This window comes from Jatropha curcas, chromosome 1 (assembly GCF_041381405.1).
Source record: "Jatropha curcas cultivar XTBG-Jc1 chromosome 1, XTBG_Jcur_1.0, whole genome shotgun sequence".
NCBI lineage: Eukaryota > Viridiplantae > Streptophyta > Magnoliopsida > Malpighiales > Euphorbiaceae > Jatropha > Jatropha curcas.
In genome coordinates, this window is record NC_143151.1 from 32,292,755 (window position 1) to 32,312,483 (window position 19,729).

General features: G+C 32.8%; 3 protein-coding genes across 4 annotated transcripts; 1 reads left to right on the top strand and 2 right to left on the bottom strand.

The window, feature by feature from the left end:
• The first annotated feature begins 2,468 nt into the window (after positions 1-2,468).
• Positions 2,469-8,843, top strand: LOC105631550 (casein kinase 1-like protein HD16). Of its 2 annotated transcripts, XM_012213703.4 has the most exons (17): positions 2,470-2,685; positions 2,873-3,314; positions 4,987-5,118; positions 5,216-5,289; positions 5,422-5,491; positions 5,608-5,663; positions 5,746-5,817; positions 5,996-6,090; positions 6,197-6,263; positions 6,378-6,507; positions 6,652-6,870; positions 6,972-7,114; positions 7,438-7,612; positions 7,742-7,832; positions 7,913-8,070; positions 8,163-8,351; positions 8,435-8,843. In XM_012213703.4, exons 2-17 carry the CDS (start codon positions 2,880-2,882, stop codon positions 8,492-8,494), a joined length of 2,166 nt encoding a protein of 721 aa, XP_012069093.1. In that variant the 5' UTR covers positions 2,470-2,685; positions 2,873-2,879; the 3' UTR covers positions 8,495-8,843. The 2 variants fall into 2 exon arrangements, with proteins under 2 accessions (XP_020533916.1, XP_012069093.1); XM_020678257.3 differs by having other exon boundaries at positions 2,469-3,314; positions 6,984-7,114.
• Positions 8,844-8,851: 8 nt separating this feature from the next.
• SHH1 (SAWADEE HOMEODOMAIN protein) lies at positions 8,852-13,000 on the bottom strand. The gene is made up of 9 exons (XM_012213706.4): positions 12,816-13,000; positions 12,261-12,346; positions 12,089-12,134; positions 11,862-12,000; positions 11,031-11,094; positions 10,193-10,244; positions 9,850-9,993; positions 9,361-9,483; positions 8,852-9,248 (listed from the first exon to the last, which is right to left on the bottom strand). The coding sequence occupies exons 1-9, from the start codon at positions 12,846-12,848 to the stop codon at positions 9,195-9,197; spliced, it is 741 nt and encodes a 246-aa protein (XP_012069096.1). The 5' UTR covers positions 12,849-13,000; the 3' UTR covers positions 8,852-9,194.
• A 1,102-nt stretch (positions 13,001-14,102) lies between these two features.
• DTA4 (downstream target of AGL15-4) lies at positions 14,103-16,549 on the bottom strand. The gene is made up of 3 exons (XM_012213702.4): positions 15,920-16,549; positions 15,428-15,779; positions 14,103-14,548 (listed from the first exon to the last, which is right to left on the bottom strand). Exons 1-3 carry the CDS (start codon positions 16,447-16,449, stop codon positions 14,273-14,275), a joined length of 1,158 nt encoding a protein of 385 aa, XP_012069092.1. The 5' UTR covers positions 16,450-16,549; the 3' UTR covers positions 14,103-14,272.
• Between the last annotated feature and the right edge of the window lie 3,180 nt (positions 16,550-19,729).

The following is a 19,729-nucleotide window of genomic DNA, read 5'->3' on the forward strand; positions in this document are numbered from 1 at the left end:
AAATAGAACTCATATCAAATAATTTGGCTGTCTAAATAGTTCCAGATATACATATCATTAATGAATTCTAAATTTTGAAAAAGAAATGCCCATAGTCTCATTAAGATTTTTTCTTTTTGATATTTTTCAATACACTAATTGTTATAAAAAAAAGAATAAAATAAAGGGTATAATTTTATTCTACTAAATAAGAATTCAGTGATCTCCAATTATAGATTTGAGTTTAAAAAGTAGACTTAGAGCTCAGCTCGTTAAAAAAGGAGTGGAACTTGAGTTCAATTTTGGTTTGATTCATGTTGAATTCGAACTCGAACTTGGTTCAATTTTAATTTATAATAAAGGATAGAATTGTAGTTCATTTATGTGTTCGGACTTAAACTTTAGCTTAAGCACCAACGTAAGTACTATGAAATAGCTTGTGCGCTTTTAAAGCTTGAACTCAACTCAAATCCTTAAACTTATTTAAAATTTTTTAATGTTTCACAATTTGACTCATTTATAGTGTCAAGAACAAGGAAAAAAAAATTAAAAGACAACCATGAATGATCATAATATTACCCTTTTAGTCCCATCTTCAACCTCACAAATATTGGGCCCATTGGCTTTCTACGTTGGGTAGGAAATATCCAATACTGAATGAAATACTAGATCCCAACACAAGTCACAATTACTCAATTATTAACTTTACTGATCTGGAATAGATTTTGTATTTGTAATGCACCCCAAAGAATTGGTTTTTAACTATTTTGTATCTGAAATCCATTGGCCCGACTAATCTGGGTTCGTATTAGACAGGTCTACAAAAGGAACAGGTCTACAAAGGGAGGCAAAACGCTCTCTTTTGGATATTTAAAGGGACTCCATATTTAGAGTTGGAATTTGAGATATCTGATTATGAGAAAAATGATCTCTGTTATCCCATCTCATCTCTCTAAAGCAATGTACCATAAATTTTTTAGAAAAACTTCATTACACTTATATTATAATAAAAAAATACAAAACTTATGATATATTTCAATATAAATTAATAATAAATTTAGATATATAATGGATCTGGTCGAAATTGAAATGAGAAATGTTAATCGGCTTATTATGTTAGATAAATTTGGTTGCCTTAAAATGTCTAAATGTTAGGAAATTTCATGATTTTGATTTCAATTCAATGATATAGTCGAATGTGAAGTTGTGATTTATAATATTTTAAATTAAGATTATCACGTTTAATCCTAATTTGGACCTTAGTAGTAGTATTTAAAATAAAATGCAAGCTTTCACAGTATCTGACTACTGGTAATGGGCCAATGGCGCATTAAGATAAAAGCCAGCTGATTGGAAGGATGGAGCTTTTGGTCCAAAATTGAAAAATTTATGGGTTGGGCTAGAGTTAGTAAACAGAAGTCACAGGATATCCAAGGCATAAAGTAAATAAAAAGGCAAGTAAAAGGTCTCAAAAATTACAAAAGTCCGCCGGATCCTCGAACCCACGAGCACAAAGTTAAGAACCTTAAGCTCAACCGACTGAACCAGACAACGCGGTGGAGCTTAACCTGGCGACTTTTAGATATAAAAAGTGCCTCAACTAAATTTATCAATTGAATACTTCATAGTTATAGAACGATTTACATATTTATCAAATTAAATATTTACCGAGTTGCTATTTATCAATGGAGTTTTATCGTTTATCTATAGATTTGCTAAATTGATTGATTTATTATACTAGGGTTTGATTTTTTTTCTATAAAATAAATTTAAAATAATATAATTTTTATAAATAAAAAATTCAGAGTTTCATTTTGTTTTGGATATCTTATTGAACTATTTAGCATTTGTCGTATTTTGTCCAAACAATTTATTATTCATTTATTGAACTGTTTCTACTAAATAATCTGGTGATTTTCCCATCTCACTGTTAGTAAAGGTTAAAATTTAACTTTTATTTTATATTATGTTTTTTTTTTAGGTGTCAATATAAAAAATTATTTTGTTGTCATTATCATTATGACTACTATTAGCAGCATAAATGAAATATTAAAATAATATTATCTATCAATTGTTCCTAATTTCCCAATGGCATCATCAAACCAAAATCAATTCCCATCTCCGATCGAACGGTTGAAATCAGTCACCAGTATGACCACTGACCAGTCCCAACAACGTCGATTCAAAGGTGTAGATCGGACGGCTTATATCAAAGAATTCCACTACAACAACGTGAATAAGCACACACTTGAACATCCAAACACCAATACGTGGGCTAGGTTTGTCAGAGTGAATCCCACGGGAAGCCCATTGTGGTAATTTCCCTTTCTTTCTAATTAAATAAAATTTCCGACATAATTAAATTCCTCTGAAGAACCCCCTAATCTAACCGTTCATTTTCTCCCATCAAAGATCAGTAGTCTGCCACGTAATTATCTCCTAACTCAATATTTTCACTCTTTAACAGAATATCACATAAAATATCTCCATCGCCTCTTTTCGCCCTGTAAAGTACTCAGAGCGTCCTTCTCTCTCTTTCTCAGGTTATCTCACTCTGAGGCGATCCCTAATCCAAAACCTAATTTCTTATTGTTTTGATGTTATTTGATTCTTCAATTCCTCCCTAAAGGTTCTATTTTTTTCACATTCTGCTAATAACCACATTAGATATCAATTTCTCCGGCGGCGATCGTTTTGTTTACTTCGGTAATTTATCTGCCTTTTGGTTTTCTGGTTTGCTGCGATCGGACGGCGCTGTTTTAGTTCTGCTTTGTTTGTGGGTTCTTGAATTGATCAAGTTGGTTTTTTGCGAGGGAGTGTAATTTCTTGCAAGAGCCAGTAATATTAAGAGTGTTTTACTTCTTTTCTTTTCTTTGATGAAAATCATTATCAGAGAATGAATGATGACGCCGGGGCTGCGTAGCGGAGCACGCAGAGGCCGGGGAGCAGCAGCAAAGCAACAACCAAATCCGACTGAGGCAGGGGAGGCCATTGCTACAAGAACACGCAGAAGGCGCGCGGCAGCAGCGGCCGCAGGGGCTGCACCTAAGAATAATAATACCAATAACAATAACGATAAAGACCAACAACAGCCGGTAGATGAAAACTTAGTTGCTGTTGCAGTAGCAGCGGCAGCGGCGGCGGCTAACAAGGAGAATAGGGGATTAGTGGTGGGAGGAGTGGGAATTGCTGGTGTTAGCGCTGTTGGTGGTGAGGCAGAAAAGGAGGAGGAAGTGGGAGAGAAACCTATGGATGACTATGATAGTGGCGGGAAAAGTCACGGTAAAGTCAATGCCGGTGAAGATGAGGGGAGCACTGCTCCCCTTCCTGAGAAGGTTTGTCGAGTTTTAGTTTACTTCCATTTGAAATGCATTTCTGGATATATGTATATAAATTTGGATCGTAAATATTTTGGAGGTTTGATATTTGGATGAAAATTGCTTTCTTTTGTTGTGTTTGAATTGATGGTTACATTGTTCCCAACGGTAGGAATTAACAATCGAGTAAAAGGAAAAATTTTGTTTTCAGATTTGGGACTGAAAAAGGAGCTCTTTTTAGTGGTATTTGAAGGAAACTTTACTGATCTGGATTCTGTTGAACATACTATGTTATTCTAGGTTTGATTGTTGCATCTAGAAGATCTGGTTTCTGAGTGTAGCATTTCAAAGTTCGCAAGTATATATTTTTGTGCATTGCATGTGCTTATGAGATCTTAAATCAAGAGTGACCTGAGTGTTTCTGTAGCGGCGGCTTTTGTGTTTCTTGTCTGTCATATGATCTTAAATGACACATTTCTGATATTTTTACAGTTGGTTTTTTTTTTTTTTTTTTTTTTTTTTTTTCTGGAAGTATATTATTTCCTGTAGATATTTATGATCTTTTCACACGATAATAGTTAATCCTAGTTTTTCTTCATAAAGTCTTGGCTTCAGGTTCCTTTTCTGGACGTGGCAAGAGGTAGTTGCTAACCTCTATAAGCTTATTTTAATAATTTTTTTTGGCTGGAGGCTTCGTTTTGGTGTTAGATTGCATTGCCTTTCAAAAGTAGGTTTAGACAATATCACATGAGAGTTATCACTCAATAGCATGTTATTACTTATCTTTTCCTCTGTTCTATGTGCCATATACGTCTCTTTTAATGAATATAGATTTGCATGCAGTGACACTTAGAGAATAATCAATTTAGTGATTATGAGAATATGGGTGTGCTTAGTGGCTGGCCGTGCTCATCATTTTTGTCATTGCCAGTGGTATGTGCTTGGGGATAACCTATCTTGATTGGTTATAGAATGTTAACTTCAATTACTTGACAGTTCTTTTCATAATGGGATTCTATAGTTGATTAATGGAGTGATCCCCTGCACGGTTGAATTATTTAACTGATTCAATGAATTTAAGATTCAAATCATAAAATTTTGTTCTTGATATCTTTCTCACTGACGATCTTAGCTCATGTGACTGCTTGTTCATATCCACTATGCAATGGGTTTATACATGAGTTCATAATTGGACTCTATTTGATGGATTTTTTTTTCCTTCTCAACATGGTGTATGCTCTGCCTATCTGAAGAGCGTAACTTCGATGTCCCTGTTGTGTTCTTTGTTTCCCTAGTTATTCCTCCGATTGCTTCTGACAGTTATTGCACATTATGAACATGAAACTTCTAAAGTTCACATCTCTCTATTCACTGTGATTCAATACATCTTTTAATATAACTTATTCTTAGATGATTGTAGTGCAAGTCCTCGACAGCTTTCATCGTTCATGTGCTTTTTATGTTTCTACACCTACCCTTACATATAGGTTTCTCTGCTATTGGTAGCAAGTATATTTCTTAGTTATTCTACTTAGTAAATTATCCTCTACTTTTTTAATTTTCAATCCTTTATTTTCTTTTCTTTTTCTTTTTCTTTTTTTTTTTTAAATTTTTCATGAAACAATGTTTTTTGCTGGGTTTCTGTTGTTCCTTGACGATGAATCACTGTTCTTTGCTTTGATGTTCACAGGTTCAGGTTGGGGGTTCTCCAATGTACAAATTAGAGAGAAAGTTAGGTAAGGGTGGATTCGGCCAAGTGTATGTTGGTCGACGTGTTTCTCCTGGTAATACAAATGATAGAACTGGCCCTGGAGCCATAGAGGTATTGCTGTTACCATTATTGTTTTGGATTGCTAATTTTTGTTAATTTATTTTCTTCACCTTGTATTTTCCACTATTTACAAGCCTTTTGTTTTTAGGTGGCCTTAAAATTTGAGCATAGAAGTAGTAAAGGATGTAATTATGGACCACCACATGAGTGGCAGGTTTACAGGTGACTAATGATTGTAATTGTCATTCCTTCTTGGTTATTGCATATTAGTATTTCAAAATATTTTATTTTTCTTTTGCTGGAGTAATATTTCTAAATCAATTTTATTTTTATTTTTTTTAATCACTTATGCAGCATTCTTGGGGGCAGTCATGGTATACCACGAGTACATTACAAGGGTCGGCAGGGTGACTATTATGTTATGGTATGCCATCCTGGGCCTTTATTGCTAGTTTGGGATAATTGGAACTCCATTTCTAGAATAATTTTCCATTCCCTGGTTTTAAAATGGTTTTTAATGGAAAATCTTTCTGTCTGTAGGTTATGGATATGCTGGGCCCAAGCTTGTGGGATGTTTGGAATAATAACTCCCACACGTGAGTTCAATTCCTTGATATTTTGCTATCAATTTTTTGTATTATTTTAGATTGTGTATATTGAAATTGTTTTAAATTACAGAATGTCCATTGAAATGGTTGCTTGTATTGCCATTGAAGCAATATCAATATTGGAAAAGATGCACTCAAGAGGGTAAGCTGTTCAGTTGCATATTCTGTTTCTGTTCAATTGCTTTGGCAAGTGGATGGCTGGCGTATACATCCTTTTGTTTGTTTGATATGCTAATCACATTATGAGTCTGATAACACCTTGATATTCTATTTTCAAATTGCAAAAGAAAGTATGACTCTCAATCTGCCCAACTTTGCAGTTATGTCCATGGAGATGTGAAGCCAGAGAATTTTCTGCTTGGGTCTCCAGGAAGTCCTGATGAAAAAAAGTTGTTTCTTGTTGATCTTGGATTAGGTGATTTGTAATTCAGCTTATTTTCATTTCTGCTTAAACTATTACGATATGCGTGCATATCCACTGCTCACCCATTATTCAATGTCTTCATTTTGTTTGGGATCAGCTACCAGATGGCGAGATACTTCTACTGGTCAACACGTTGAGTATGACCAAAGGCCTGATGTTTTCAGGTGTGGCTCTTGATTACACTCTTTTTGGCATTATTATATTCATCTAAGTATTTTGTGTGCATTCCTTTGTTTGGATTAATTGGTTCTTGGTTGATCATTATTTTATTCTGCCAGAGGGACAGTTCGTTATGCTAGTGTACATGCCCATTTGGGGAGAACAGCTAGCAGGAGAGATGATTTAGAATCACTTGCCTACACACTCATTTTCCTTCTCCGTGGTCGTTTACCTTGGCAAGGGTATCAGGTTAGTCCATTTTTTAACCTTATAAAGCTTATACCTTGTACCAAATTTCTCCCGGTCACTATTTACGTAAGGCGTTATACAAGTGCGTGTTTATTTTTTCGTGCCTCAAGATTAAATATGTTTTTTATATGATGGTGTTCTTAGGGAGAGAATAAAGGGTTTCTTGTTTGTAAGAAGAAGATGGCAACATCTCCAGATTCTCTCTGTTGCTTCTGTCCACCACCTTTCAGAGAGTTTGTTGAATATGTGGTGAACTTAAAATTTGATGAAGAACCTAATTATGCAAAATGTGTGTCCCTTTTTGATGGTATTGTCGGTCCAAATCCAGATATCAGGCCCATAAACACAGAAGGTGCTCAAAAGGTACATGAGATTGTTTGCATCTATTATAGCTTGTGAGCTTCTGATATATCTGAACTTATGAAAGTTGTAATATCCCTAATCTATGCTGATGTCTTTTAAAGCTTATTTATCAGGTTGGTCATAAGAGAGGTCGGTTGACTATGGAAGAAGAAGATGATGAACAACCAAAGAAGAGGGTTCGTATGGGCACGCCAGCAACGCAATGGATTAGTGTGTATAATGCTCGTAGACCTATGAAGCAAAGGTATAAACTGCATGCTTCAAGTCATCAGTTATGATATATTGAGAAATTTATAGCATTGTTTTATTGATATAATTGGGCATTTTTAAGTTTTTCTTGCAGTATCTCTCTTTATGAAATTTTTATAAAGACAAGAGCTGTCATGAGTGAGGGGCCTCTTGTTGTTTCCAATTTCATTTTTTTAAATTTTTTTTTTTTTGTTTTTGTGATCTATTTGTTTTGTGGGAGGGGGTTAATCTCGTATTCTTTTCTGTTAAGCCTGATCTATTTGTTTGTGATCTTGTAACAATGGAGTGTTGAGAAGCTTGTTTCATGTGCTTTTGTAGGTATCACTATAATGTGGCCGATGCAAGGCTTGCCCAGCACATTGAAAAAGGAAATGAGGATGGCCTGTTTATTAGCAGTGTAGCTTCATCTCAAAGTCTCTGGGCCCTTGTTATGGATGCTGGAACTGGTTATACTGCACAAGTCTATGAACTATCACCACATTTTCTTCACAAGGTATGCGCTTGTGCATTTGATCTGCTTGAAGCAACTGTCTATTGTGCTTACACTTAAATTGAACAGCTGTTCATACTAAAGTGCATAAAATAACAATGTCCCTGAATTTTGTTTGGTTTATTGGTGAAGGAATGGATAATGGAGCATTGGGAGAAGAATTATTATATCAGTTCCATAGCTGGAGCTTCTAATGGAAGTTCACTAGTTGTGATGTCAAAGGGTTAGTCCAGCTTATTTAAATGTTTGGTTTTATGTGACATGTACTTCCATTTGGCTGACTTTATTCCATTTGAGTTTCAGGCACTCTGTATTTGCAGCAGTCATATAAAGTTAGTGATTCGTTCCCTTTTAAGTGGATTAGCAAAAAATGGAAGGAGGGTTTCCACGTTACTGCTATGGCCACTGCAGGGAATAGATGGGGAGTTGTTATGTCTCGTGGTGCAGGCTTTGCGCACCAGGTCATATTTAATGTTTGGATATATTGTATCTCACTATTTTCTTAGTTAAGAGTAGGCATGATTACCTGACTGGTTTGTGGTATTAATTTCAGGTTGTCGAACTTGATTTTCTCTATCCAAGTGAAGGAATACATCGGAGGTGGGATCATGGATATCGCATCACAGCAACTGCAGCAAATTTGGACCAGGCAGCTTTTGTTCTTAGTGTGCCCAGAAGGAAACCTACAGATGAAACACAAGAGACACTTCGAACTTCTGCTTTTCCTAGCACTCATGTCAAGGTGGGATATCTTTATTTCTATACCATTTTTGTTCCTGATTTTACTTATATTGGGAGGTCTAAAATTTTACATGGGCCTTGCAGGAGAAGTGGGCAAAGAATCTATATATAGCATCGATTTGTTACGGTCGAACAGTCTCATGATCGGTCTCTCTCCCTGTAGTTATCCAGTTGAAAGGAGAAAAACCGTGGTTTCCTTATCTAGGCTTACAGAAATTTTGATGAGTACATAGGTTTTTATCAATTGTAATCAAAGTATAGAAGCTGTGAGTTGTCTGTCGTTTGTGTGAAATTTCTCCTGTTAATGTCTGATCAGACAGCCATAGCCGAAAGGGATAATGGGCGTCTTTTTGTCAACTTCTGTACAGTCTTTGAATAATTACTCTTATTAGGACATAATGTAGAAGTCAAATTCCTCTTTTATGTGGATTTTGACTTTGCTTATTTTAGGGTGGCAGAATTGGCTTTATTATTATTATTATTATTTTTAACACTTGCCCATTTGCTCAAATAGAATGACAACCACTATCATTTTGGGTTTACATTCATCAAACTAACTAAAGAGCAAGCATATGCCAACTTGAGCAGAAGTACGATCAAATGCCTTAGTTGTTACAGGATGGCAAAGGAAGAAAAAAAAGAAAAAGATAATTGGTGAAAAAAGGGACTATCAGATAGGATATACTATTGAAAAATTGATTAGTGACTTGTAATTTGGATCAATCCGCGCGGGGGGTGGGGGTGGGGTGGGGTGGGATTCCAAGCTTTCCCAGCTTATGAAAATTTCAAATTGAAGACTATAATGGAAGTTCCAAGCCTCCTTTTGCATCTTAATGAGTTTTCACTAGCGGTTCTCCTCGGTTGGTCTGCAACACAACCTCTCCAGCTGAACAGCTTCCTGTTATTGCACATGTTAATATAATCAGCCACCATTCTCTACTTTTGTTCTTATCTTCAAGATAGCCAAGTGATTAATGCCTGGCATTGACAGTGGCATGTTGTAAATTTACCTCGAAACTGTCATAATCGTAGCGAACCACGAAGATACACTTGCAGCCTCCTCTTGCATCATGCAATCGCCTTTGCACCCCTACTACATGGGCATCACAGTAGATTGCTTGTTCTAGCCGTTCCTATAAACCAGGCATGAGTGCAAAAAGTTAAAACTGGTTAAAAAAAATAAGAAAAGAAAAAAAGAAAACATAACTCTAAGGCTTTTTTTGGTATATTGTAATGTAATGTAATCAAATGAATAATTTTTTCATACCAGAACTGCATTTGATTGCATTCCATTTCGACATACCAAAAGAAACCCAGTTTATCTTGAGTTACTGGTGTTTATGTTTGTGGAATTTGTAAACATCAACTGTGCTACATTTTCAGTTTAAGCCAACATGAGAGGAGTATAACCTCTGTTTAACTCCTAGTCCTATAATCGCTTCCTTATTAACCAGCTTGCAGGAGTTCTTTCTTAACAAAAGTGGGAAATAGAAATGTACCCTGAAGCACAGTACAAGATCTCCAACTTTCACCCTGTGACATTCTGAAGGTTCCAAAGGAATGGATCGTTCTCGCACTGCCCTTTTCACATTCACCCACTCATCATCTGTATTACGGAATCCAGCAAATCGTACACGTACTTCCTGTGTTGCAGAAAGAAACATTCAAAACATTCATAATAATGAATGCAAATGACATCTCTAGTAGTAAACGGAATATTAAGTATCGGAATATCAAGTATATACACAGAGTACCCTGTGAGCAAAATTTCATGAAATGCATCCAGTATTAGAAAAGTTATTATGACTGAAGAATTATCTTTCTTTTATAGAATATGCTTACAAGTTCACCAGAACAAAGAATTCTGTAGGTGAGGAAAGCAGCAACATCATACCTGCAGACAGAAATTTTGGTTACAAAAGCTGGTTTTAATAATATAGTATAATACCACGGCTGTGAACTTAATGATGGTTTTCGCTATGGCCAAAACAAAGTTCTAGTTAGCCAAATAAGCACTTACAGATGAAGCATAGTCTTTTGAAATGCTCATTAAATCAGTTATCAATAGATATACACCAAAGTAATGATATACTTATATTCATTTCACTTCTGCTTTTTTTTTTTTTCCATCTTCTCCCTATTATTTATGTAAAAAGGTAAAATATAATCAGAGAAGATTTTAGCTTTATTTGAATAGCGATCAAAGAGACTCAAAGTCCAAAGGAAAAAGAAGTTAAAATACCTGATCATGCCTGAATTAGAGAAGAGAAAAAGTGAATATCTATACAAATATTCAAAAAGATAACTGGCTTGTAAGAAAGAAGAGAATTGTTCATATTCTTGCATCTGCATGTTTCCCATGCCCATCATAGGACAAGCAAATAAAAAAGCCAGGCAAAATTTGGATTTCTGCATCAGATTTTCCCACCTGAATCCCATTATCTAAACCTTCAGTATTTTACAAATTCAAGAGTCATACTTAAGCAATTAAAAATAGATCTGAAAATGACATCCCCCCCTGCATCCCATCTTGTGCATGGTACGAAATATATCAATCCGAACCTTAGAGAAAATAATGCCAAGAGATTTCAAATAAAATCTAGGAAATCTTGTATATTGTTCAAAAATTTATGGGTTATCAAGCTACAAAGTTTTGCATTTTTAGCAGATGAATTCTCACCAAGCGTAATCTTTTGCAGATCTAGCTTCAAAGGACAACTCTGAAAGATCAGTAACCTTCCCACCTGTATAAAAGTCGGCATTTTCCAAGTTGCGAATGAGTTTGGAAAAATTGAATTGAAAAGTTATAACTGCATTTGGAAACAGACATAAGTTTTCCAATAATACAACTATACTATCACACTTATATTGGTAGTGCAAACAAAATCATATTGGTCCAGGATAGCAACTGAAATTCATTGCAGGACACATGTACAATATAAACATTGAATAGGACTTCTTCTTTCATATTTGAAAATTTGCAATAGGAATTCCACACTTAACCATAGCAGATAGGTTAAGGAAAGAAGTGATAATGATCAAAGGACCTGACAGATGAAAAATAACCTACTAGTTTGCCCAAAGGAAAAATGGGGGAAAATGAAAATCTAGAAAGAAGGCTTGGAAAGACAATGTCACAATTGAGAGGCAGAATATTTAAAGATATCCACCAGAAGGCAAAGCATTAAGACGAAGAGTAATTAGGCAGGGAAATTATTTACAAGCGGAGAGCTGGAGAATAGAAATTATTTACAGTACTGAAGCAAGAAATAAGCATTCCTCTATATAAGAAGCAAAGCAAGCTCATGCCTTGAACAACCCTCAATCTCAGTTGAACAACAAGAACTTATGTTCTTGACAAGATTTCTAACCCTTTCTCTTAGACTCTATAGATTGAAGTTATTAATAATGATTCTATACTCCAAAAATTAATCACAAGGAAAGACCACTAAAAAGAATACATCTACAACAATAATTAATACAATTATCTCATGCCAGTTTACAGTATGACCTTTAGACTTTTGAGAACTTTCAGGTGCATCACTTGAGATATTTGTAGGAGAAAGATCAACAAATAATTTCAAAGCCACAGGCAATGGAGCAACTTTAGGCTGTGATTCCTTTTGTCTATCCTCAAACCAACTTTGCACCTAGAACACAAGAAGAGAAAGATAAAAGTTACTAAAGGCTTAATTATCAAAATAAAAATTTTTTGGAAGAGAAGAGGATAAGAAATACCTGGTTCCATGTTATTGCTGGCTTTCCAGCACGATTTGGTGCAAAACTGAAATGTGTAATAATGTTTCAATTAAAAACAATTCTATAAAGCACATGATACATATATCAGAGTCCAAATATTACTTTTCTTAACTTTGAGGATGCAATGAAATTTGCCAAAAAATGACCTCACCTAAAGCTTGTTGCAAGCCTTTGGCAAAACTCTGGACTCAATGCTTCTTCTCCTATCTCCTTGTATATATTTTCCATTTCCACCATCTTCAAGCAAATTCAAAGTTTGTATTCAAGTCAGTTACATAGAAAAAAAAAAAAATCACTTTTCAATGGAAATGGAAGTGAGGAATGATTAATACAAATCTACAGAAGAACCTTTGAGACAACTGATAGGGGGCTTAAATATTGGCCTTCAATTTAATTAGCCGTCAATTTTGTGAAATGGCTATGTATCCTATATCACACTCTATCAATTGGTAATTGAGAAACCCCTTCTGCTAAGTAAAGCTATATTCATCCAAAATGATAACAAAGACAAACCCATTTAAGAAAACCATTATAATCAATGATTCAAAGCACAAAGACAGAGAATTTAAGCAAGAATTTGAAACTAAAGCGTACTAGTTTGCAGGTTATGTGGTGAGATCACAAACCCAGATAATTTAAAAAGAAAAGGCCAAAAAAAATCCAACATAAAAATATTAAAAACAACACGAGTTGATTTATATTGTACCTCTGCAAGTGTGAATTCGCAGAGAGAATCCATAACTAGTGATCCTGTGACGGAATGCAACAGCAAAAATAGTGTTTGTTTGTGCAGTTTTGACAGGGTTTTTGTTGTCCTGAAGAAGGAGACGGGTTTTAGTACTCCTTCATCGTGTGGGGTCTCTTGCGTTGCGCCACTTAATCCATGCCTCTCAACTTTAGTGTTGGAGTTTCACAATTTTATTGGTAAATATATTAATTAATCTCTAAAGTTTACCCTTTGATTATTTAGTCTGTTTTTTTTTTTTTTTTTTTTAAAAAACACCTTTTTCACCATTAAATACCAATGAAAATAACATTATGGGAGATAAATAATAACGCTATGTTCAATGTAAATGACTAAAAAATTAAATATTACAAAATTTTTATGATAAAGTACACTTTTAAATTGAAAGACTATAAATCTTAATATTTGTTGGGCATCTTTTCTTAATTTCAGAATATAAAATATCCATTTATTGGCACGGATCTGAATTAGCTGGACCAATGGATACTCGATGATTAAAATCAAGAATATAAAATATTTATATTTTAATTGGTTATTGAATTTTAAGATTTAATGAAAGAACCACTATATTGAATGTAGAGATTAAATAATTAAATATTATCGAATATTTTGTGGTAAAAATGCACTTTTTGGATGAAATATGGATTAAATTTCAAAGTTAATCAATATATTTATCAAATAAAAAAAGACAAAATTGTAATTTATAAATAATATTAGGGATTAAACATTTATTCTTTTTAAGAAAATTTGGAATAATTTCTTTTGGTAATCGCATAAAAAAAATGTTGATCATGTTAACAATGATACTTATCCGTCTTATAAAAGATAATTTTATTTTGATTTTCACACATACAAAGAAAATACAATTAATATGGTTAAATCATAATTTTTTTTATAACTTTTTCATAATACAAAAATATGAAACGTCTATATTTTAATTAGTTATTTATTTTAAAATTTGATTAATAGTAATATATTTGTCGATAATGCATATTAAATATAGATAAAATAAAAAATATTAAAATTATATTTATATATATATTTAAGAAGAACTAGAACTACAATTTGTTACAAGTAAAAAAAAAAAAAAAAAATCTATCTTGTGGGATAGAAAGAAGTAATAATTTATTTAAGTCTATAATAAAAATTGAGAAGTCTTTTTTTCTTAACCTGATCTAGCAAGTTTACAATACACCTTAAGCAATTTATCTGAATGCTGTGATGAATATATGAAAATACACCGTTATCTAAAAATTAAATTTAAACCAATGAATATCGAATAGATAATAAGTATCATGAACTTGCAAGTGTTTATATATCCATATATACTTAAACAAAAAAGAAAAAGGAAAAAAAAAAAAAAGAAGAAAATGTGTACATATTTCCATATGTAGTTTAATAAATAAATATAGGGCACATCACATTGTCTTGTAAAAATGAACCAAAAAGTGGTATAAAAGAGTGAAAAATATAGCCACTATAATTTGTTGAACAAGGGAAATAGTCTTTCCCTTTTCTGATTTGGAAAGGATGGTTGAACTGCCAATTATGGTGGAGGAGCTGGTGGTGGAGGAGCCGGTGGTGGAGGAGCTGCTTGGAGGAGAGTAGAGATATGCCATTGAAATGCAGCTCTCTTGCTCACCATTGAAGATTGGCCTTCCCAACACATGCTTGTATTGGTCACCACTTAAAGCCTGTGAAAAGAGCACAAACATATAAAGATCGATTATCACAAAGCTTGATTAATTAGAACCAAATATCTTTCATTGGACATAAAAGAAGACATAATGATAGCTCAAGGCACTAATTGTACATTAATGGTTAATTTTATTGAGCGCTAATGGATAAATTTGACCCTGAATTTTGACCGATTCTTCTTGTGGCTCTTTAAACTTTGTGAGTATTCAATTATGACTTTACAATTTCACATTTCAGTGAAAAATTATGTCTTTTGCCAAAGTGAAATAACTTTATGGGGATTCTATTATGGCTTTGTACTCACGTGTTTCGTTTTAGCGAGAAATATAACTATTACTGAAATGTAAAGTGCACGATCATAATGAATATCTCGCAAAATTTAGGAGCTACAAGAATAATCGCCGAAAGTACAAAATGAATTTATTCATTATGCATTATATATGTTAGATTTTTTTTTTTTTTTTTGAATTTGAAAATAGTTACTATTACCACACATAACAGTTGTAAAGAGGCCAATTGTCGCTTTCAATATCATGATAAGAATCTCTAAAGGCAAAACTTAAAGTATTCCTATGTAGCTTTTACTTCTCATGGGTCACCAATATAGAGATTTAACCCTTTAACCTACAACTAAAATTATGTTCTCGATTGACATAATGTGAGCAAGTAACTAGCTAGATTAATTGTCCTAATACACAAGATTTCTCACATGTTAGAGACTTAACAACTTAATTATCTATAATGGAGAAAAAGGCTCATCAGGATTTAAATGTTTGATATATACTTGTCCACTAAACTCTTATCAGAATAGATTTTGCGTATTTTGATAAATTATAATGTTACAATATTTCTATAGCAGTTTATGGAACAAGTACCTGTGTTTGATCTCCAACAGTGACAACTATGGCATCTTTTTCTGGGCAGAAGGAGATCCAACCTTTCTTGGAGTAAACATGAAACTCTGAAGAGCCATCACATGTGTGCAAGCACAAGGCATGAGAGTAATCAGTTCCTCTTATTAGCATTCTGATCACATCATATCCTAAAGAGCTAGCCCATCGATCCTCCGGAATGTTTCTTGATCTATGCCTGTATAGGTAACACAATGAGCCAACATGATCAAGCCCTTCCATATTTATTGTCTTTCTCTGAGAATTTTCATTGATAACTTGCAGGATTTTCTCTGCCACATTTTCCATATCAGATACTAGTGCTTCCATTTTCTCACTGCAAATTATATCAAAAAAAGAGAGTAATTTCTTTGCAATGCAAAGATCATAACGCAGCAAGATATATTATCCAGAGAAAAAAAATAACATTCAGTTAAAATGTAGAAATATTGAAGACCAGACAATTATGATGATTACCTGAAATTTGAATATCCAGATGGCCATATTCCCTCCATTTCTAACTTCAACTTTTTGTCTCTACACCAAACAAACTCTTCGCTCAATTCACTTTCCTCTTCCCCATGAACTTCCTCAAAACCATACGGCCTTTCCGGCGACCTAGTGATAGCCACCCTTTTCTCTGGCGGCACTCTGAAAATTCTGGCAGCCATGGCCAGCACCAATCTTGTTAAATCACTTGGAATTCCATAATTAACCAGTTGAAAGCACCCAATTCTTGCTAGAGAATCCAAAATCCGAGGAATTGAATCACTTTCTGCAGTATCCAATGATTGGAAATCAATTACTGGAGGTGTTTCAAAAATCTTTTGCCTAGGAAAGATCTTATCAGGCAAAACTAAATCAGGGACACGTAGCGAATGCTCAAGAAATTCAGTGAGCACATCATCATTGGCCACAGAAGATCTCCGACCAGAGGCAATCGGAGATGGCGGCGGTGCACGGAAATCAATGAGATTTTCAGGCATGGGTTCTGGTGAAAATGCCATATAAGATATGATACTAGTATTTAAAACAGAAGAAGGTCAGTCACTAGCTAATGCCTAACAATTAATAATTCTGTTTTCTTGATTGATATATATTTCTTTTTGGAGTATATGTGAGTTTTTTTAAGTTATAAATTTTATTTCGTTCTTTCCTTTTCTTTCTTTATGCATAAATAAAGAAAAGAAAGCAAAAGTGGAAAGGAGCAGCAATGATGGATTGTCCAGAACATTGTAGACACATGAAGAATCATCACTAAGGATGGGTTTTCACTTTCTTTTTACATGCTTTTCTTTTATTTCTTTTTTTCTTTGTACAAATTTAATTTAATTTCTCTATCTTTACAACTTTCACTCTCTTATTCATCTCTCAGAGTTAGCACTAGCCTGGCTCTTCAGTGTCTTCATGTTTGTGCTGACAAAAAACCATTGTTTCTTGCTGACATACAGAAATAATATACGTACAGTAAAGCAGCCTCATTATCGGATAATTAACTACTTAAGCGTCTCGTTTTAATTTTCTGCAAAAGTTTCTGTACATCTTTACTTTACTTTTCTAGAAGAAAATGGTGGGTTCATATATCCACTCTGTATAATTATATATTTCAAAATTTGTCTAGTATCAATTGATTTTCATTCTAAATATGATTAAAACTATAGATTTAGACTATGATAATTGCTCTGTTTTCTTTTTTTTTTTTAAAAAAAAAATTCAGACAAGTGTGTGTGAGCTCATAATTATCACTGTTACCTAAAGATTGAAATTGATGGGGTAAAAAAAAAAAAGAAAAGCAGGGATGATATATGCACCAATAAAAGAAGCTCATGATGATGATCGTGAGTGTCTTAATTAGTAATTTACATCTCAGAAGGTGCAGCTAAGTGCTTGTAATAAATTTACGTGGGCCTTCAGCCCCATGCACTGTCAGTCCTCAATTTTTGGATTCAATAATTATAATTTCGATTTTAACCATGGTTTTGGTTCTATGTCAGATTGGCTGCACATTTGTAAACGCAAAATAATGAATTCAAGAAGATGAAATATTATTAGAAATTAAACTTTTCGCTTAATTTATTTTATTTTAAAATGAAATATAATAATTATTGGAGATCAGAAAATTATTAGCAGAGATAAACATTTGAACAGTGCTTATTATTATTATTAGGGTGAAGAAGTCCTCCATAGAAAAGACTTTTTTGTACCTGGTATATGAGAATTTGGGAAGCCAAGATGATAAAAATGTTTGATACAAATAAGGTTATTGGTGTCTTTTAACTGGAAAAATAGGGAGATAAAATATTAATAAGAAGTGAGAATATGAAATATGAGAAATAAATAAATTGATGGATCAGACTGCACGGGTTCTTGATTAGTTGCAAATTAAGACTTAAGAGGTTTGGGCCATCTATCTAACTGGGCCGAGAATTCTCCAGTTTAGATGTTTTTCTTCTTTGCTGGGATTCAAAGAGCCTCCTAGCAGGCTAGCCCAAGCCTTTTGTGAGGTTTTTCCTTGAGCCCGAACCAAAGTTATGTTCAGAGCAATTCAGAACTCACTGGATTGAACTTTTATTAAATTGACACATGAGTCTTATTAATCTTTTTTGGGACAATTATTATCTTATCTTTATAATTTACCATAATTAACTATTTTATTTTCTATATTTTTAAAAGTAAATGATTTTATCTTTAATATTTGATTTCATCCAATTATATTATCCTTTCATCCATTTTTTTTTTTATTTTTCCGTTAAATAATTACTATTTTATTTTTGTAGCTTGCCAAAATTAACTATTTTGTTTTTCTGTTTTTAAAGATAAAATAGTTTTATTTTTAAAATGATAATAATAAATAAATAATTTTGATAAAATATATGGAAAAATATTAATTGTTTCAACAACTTTTAACAGAAAAGTGCAAAAAAAAAAAAAAAAAGGAATATAAAATAGTTGATCAAACATTAGGAATAGAATCATCTATGTTTAAAAATATAGGAAAAAAATAATTAATGATGAAAAAAATAAACCTAAAATAATAATTGTCCCTTTTTTTCATTTCCAAAAATTAAAAAGAAAACTTTACTCCTTTTATATTTCCAATCAAATGATTAATAAAAGAAATACGTTGTTTTGTGTTAAATTTTCAAAAAAGCACTGTGAATGTGACAATGGAATGGTCTATTTGTGCTGCCACCTGGTGAATAAGTTGAAATTAAAATGATAAGACAACGCCGTTTCCCTCTGGTTAGTCAAAAATCAAAATGCTTAACACGTGTCGCCTTCTGAAAGTATTTCTTCTTCTTCTTCTTCTTCTTCTTCTTCTTCTTCTACGGTTTGTTTTTCCTTTCATTTTCTTCCCATAGACAGGAAAAAACAAGCAAAGAAAAGTTGTCATAAAATTTGATTTAGTGCTGCTATTTAATTTTAACAAATGAAAAAAAAAAAAAAGTTACATGTCTAGCAACATTAATTTATTGTCTCTATACAGATGCAATTAAGATAAATTTGACTAGACGACATGGAATTAATTTTAAAGATAAATTTGACCATAATAATAATTTTACTATTTGAATTTAATACACATATTGATAATTAATTATTCATTCTATCAAATTATTTAACCATTTTATCCAAAAAATATATTTTTGTCATAAAAAATCTTATAATACTTCACTATTTACTTCATATAGTTAATATAATATTATTATTTAACCCGTCACATTTATATTTTCATTAGCATTTAATAGCAAAAACTACAAATTTAAATAGAAGTTGCACTATATCGCATGAACTAATCAGTATATTTATCAAATATAATATTAATGTTGTAATTATAATCTAATATAAGGACTGAATAGTTATTTATTCTTAACTTAATATTTTTTAACATTCATACTATTTTATATGTCTAGTTGTTTGCTATTTTTATAATTTAGTTTGATGGCTAAACACATACATTAAATCAAATAACATTTTGGAGGCCATGTGATTAAATGTTTGGTTCAATTAAGATTTTTCAATTGTGAAAAGCACTAATAATAATAATAATAATAATAATAATAATAATAATAAACGTGGTCCACTTAAAAGGAAGAAAATAATATTTACTAAAAACAAATTTATGCCTTTTAATTTAATTTGTTAACATTATACTCTTCTTTTTCTGTCTTTTCAATAATATAAATTTAGTAGCCTAATGCACATATTAATACATGTCAATGGTATTCCTGGCATTATGGTAATAGACAAAAAAATGAAGAGTTGGGAGAAGATAATTTGTTAAAAGGA

Coding starts and splice junctions, on each gene's coding strand:
- LOC105631550 (XM_012213703.4), top strand. CDS start 2,880: ATGATGACGCCGGGGCTGCGTAGCGGAGCACGCAGAGGCCGGGGAGCA. Junction 6,264..6,377: donor CAAAGGCCTGATGTTTTCAG/GTGTGGCTCTTG, acceptor TTATTCTGCCAG/AGGGACAGTTCGTTATGCTA. Junction 7,613..7,741: donor CACCACATTTTCTTCACAAG/GTATGCGCTTGT, acceptor TTATTGGTGAAG/GAATGGATAATGGAGCATTG.
- SHH1 (XM_012213706.4), bottom strand. CDS start 12,848: ATGGATTCTCTCTGCGAATTCACACTTGCAGAG. Junction 12,001..12,088: donor CAGCAATAACATGGAACCAG/GTATTTCTTATC, acceptor CTTGTGTTCTAG/GTGCAAAGTTGGTTTGAGGA. Junction 11,095..11,861: donor AAGTTCTCAAAAGTCTAAAG/GTCATACTGTAA, acceptor ACTTTTATACAG/GTGGGAAGGTTACTGATCTT.
- DTA4 (XM_012213702.4), bottom strand. CDS start 16,449: ATGGCATTTTCACCAGAACCCATGCCTGAAAATCTCATTGATTTCCGT. Junction 15,780..15,919: donor TCTGGATATTCAAATTTCAG/GTAATCATCATA, acceptor TATAATTTGCAG/TGAGAAAATGGAAGCACTAG. Junction 14,549..15,427: donor CTGTTGGAGATCAAACACAG/GTACTTGTTCCA, acceptor CTCTTTTCACAG/GCTTTAAGTGGTGACCAATA.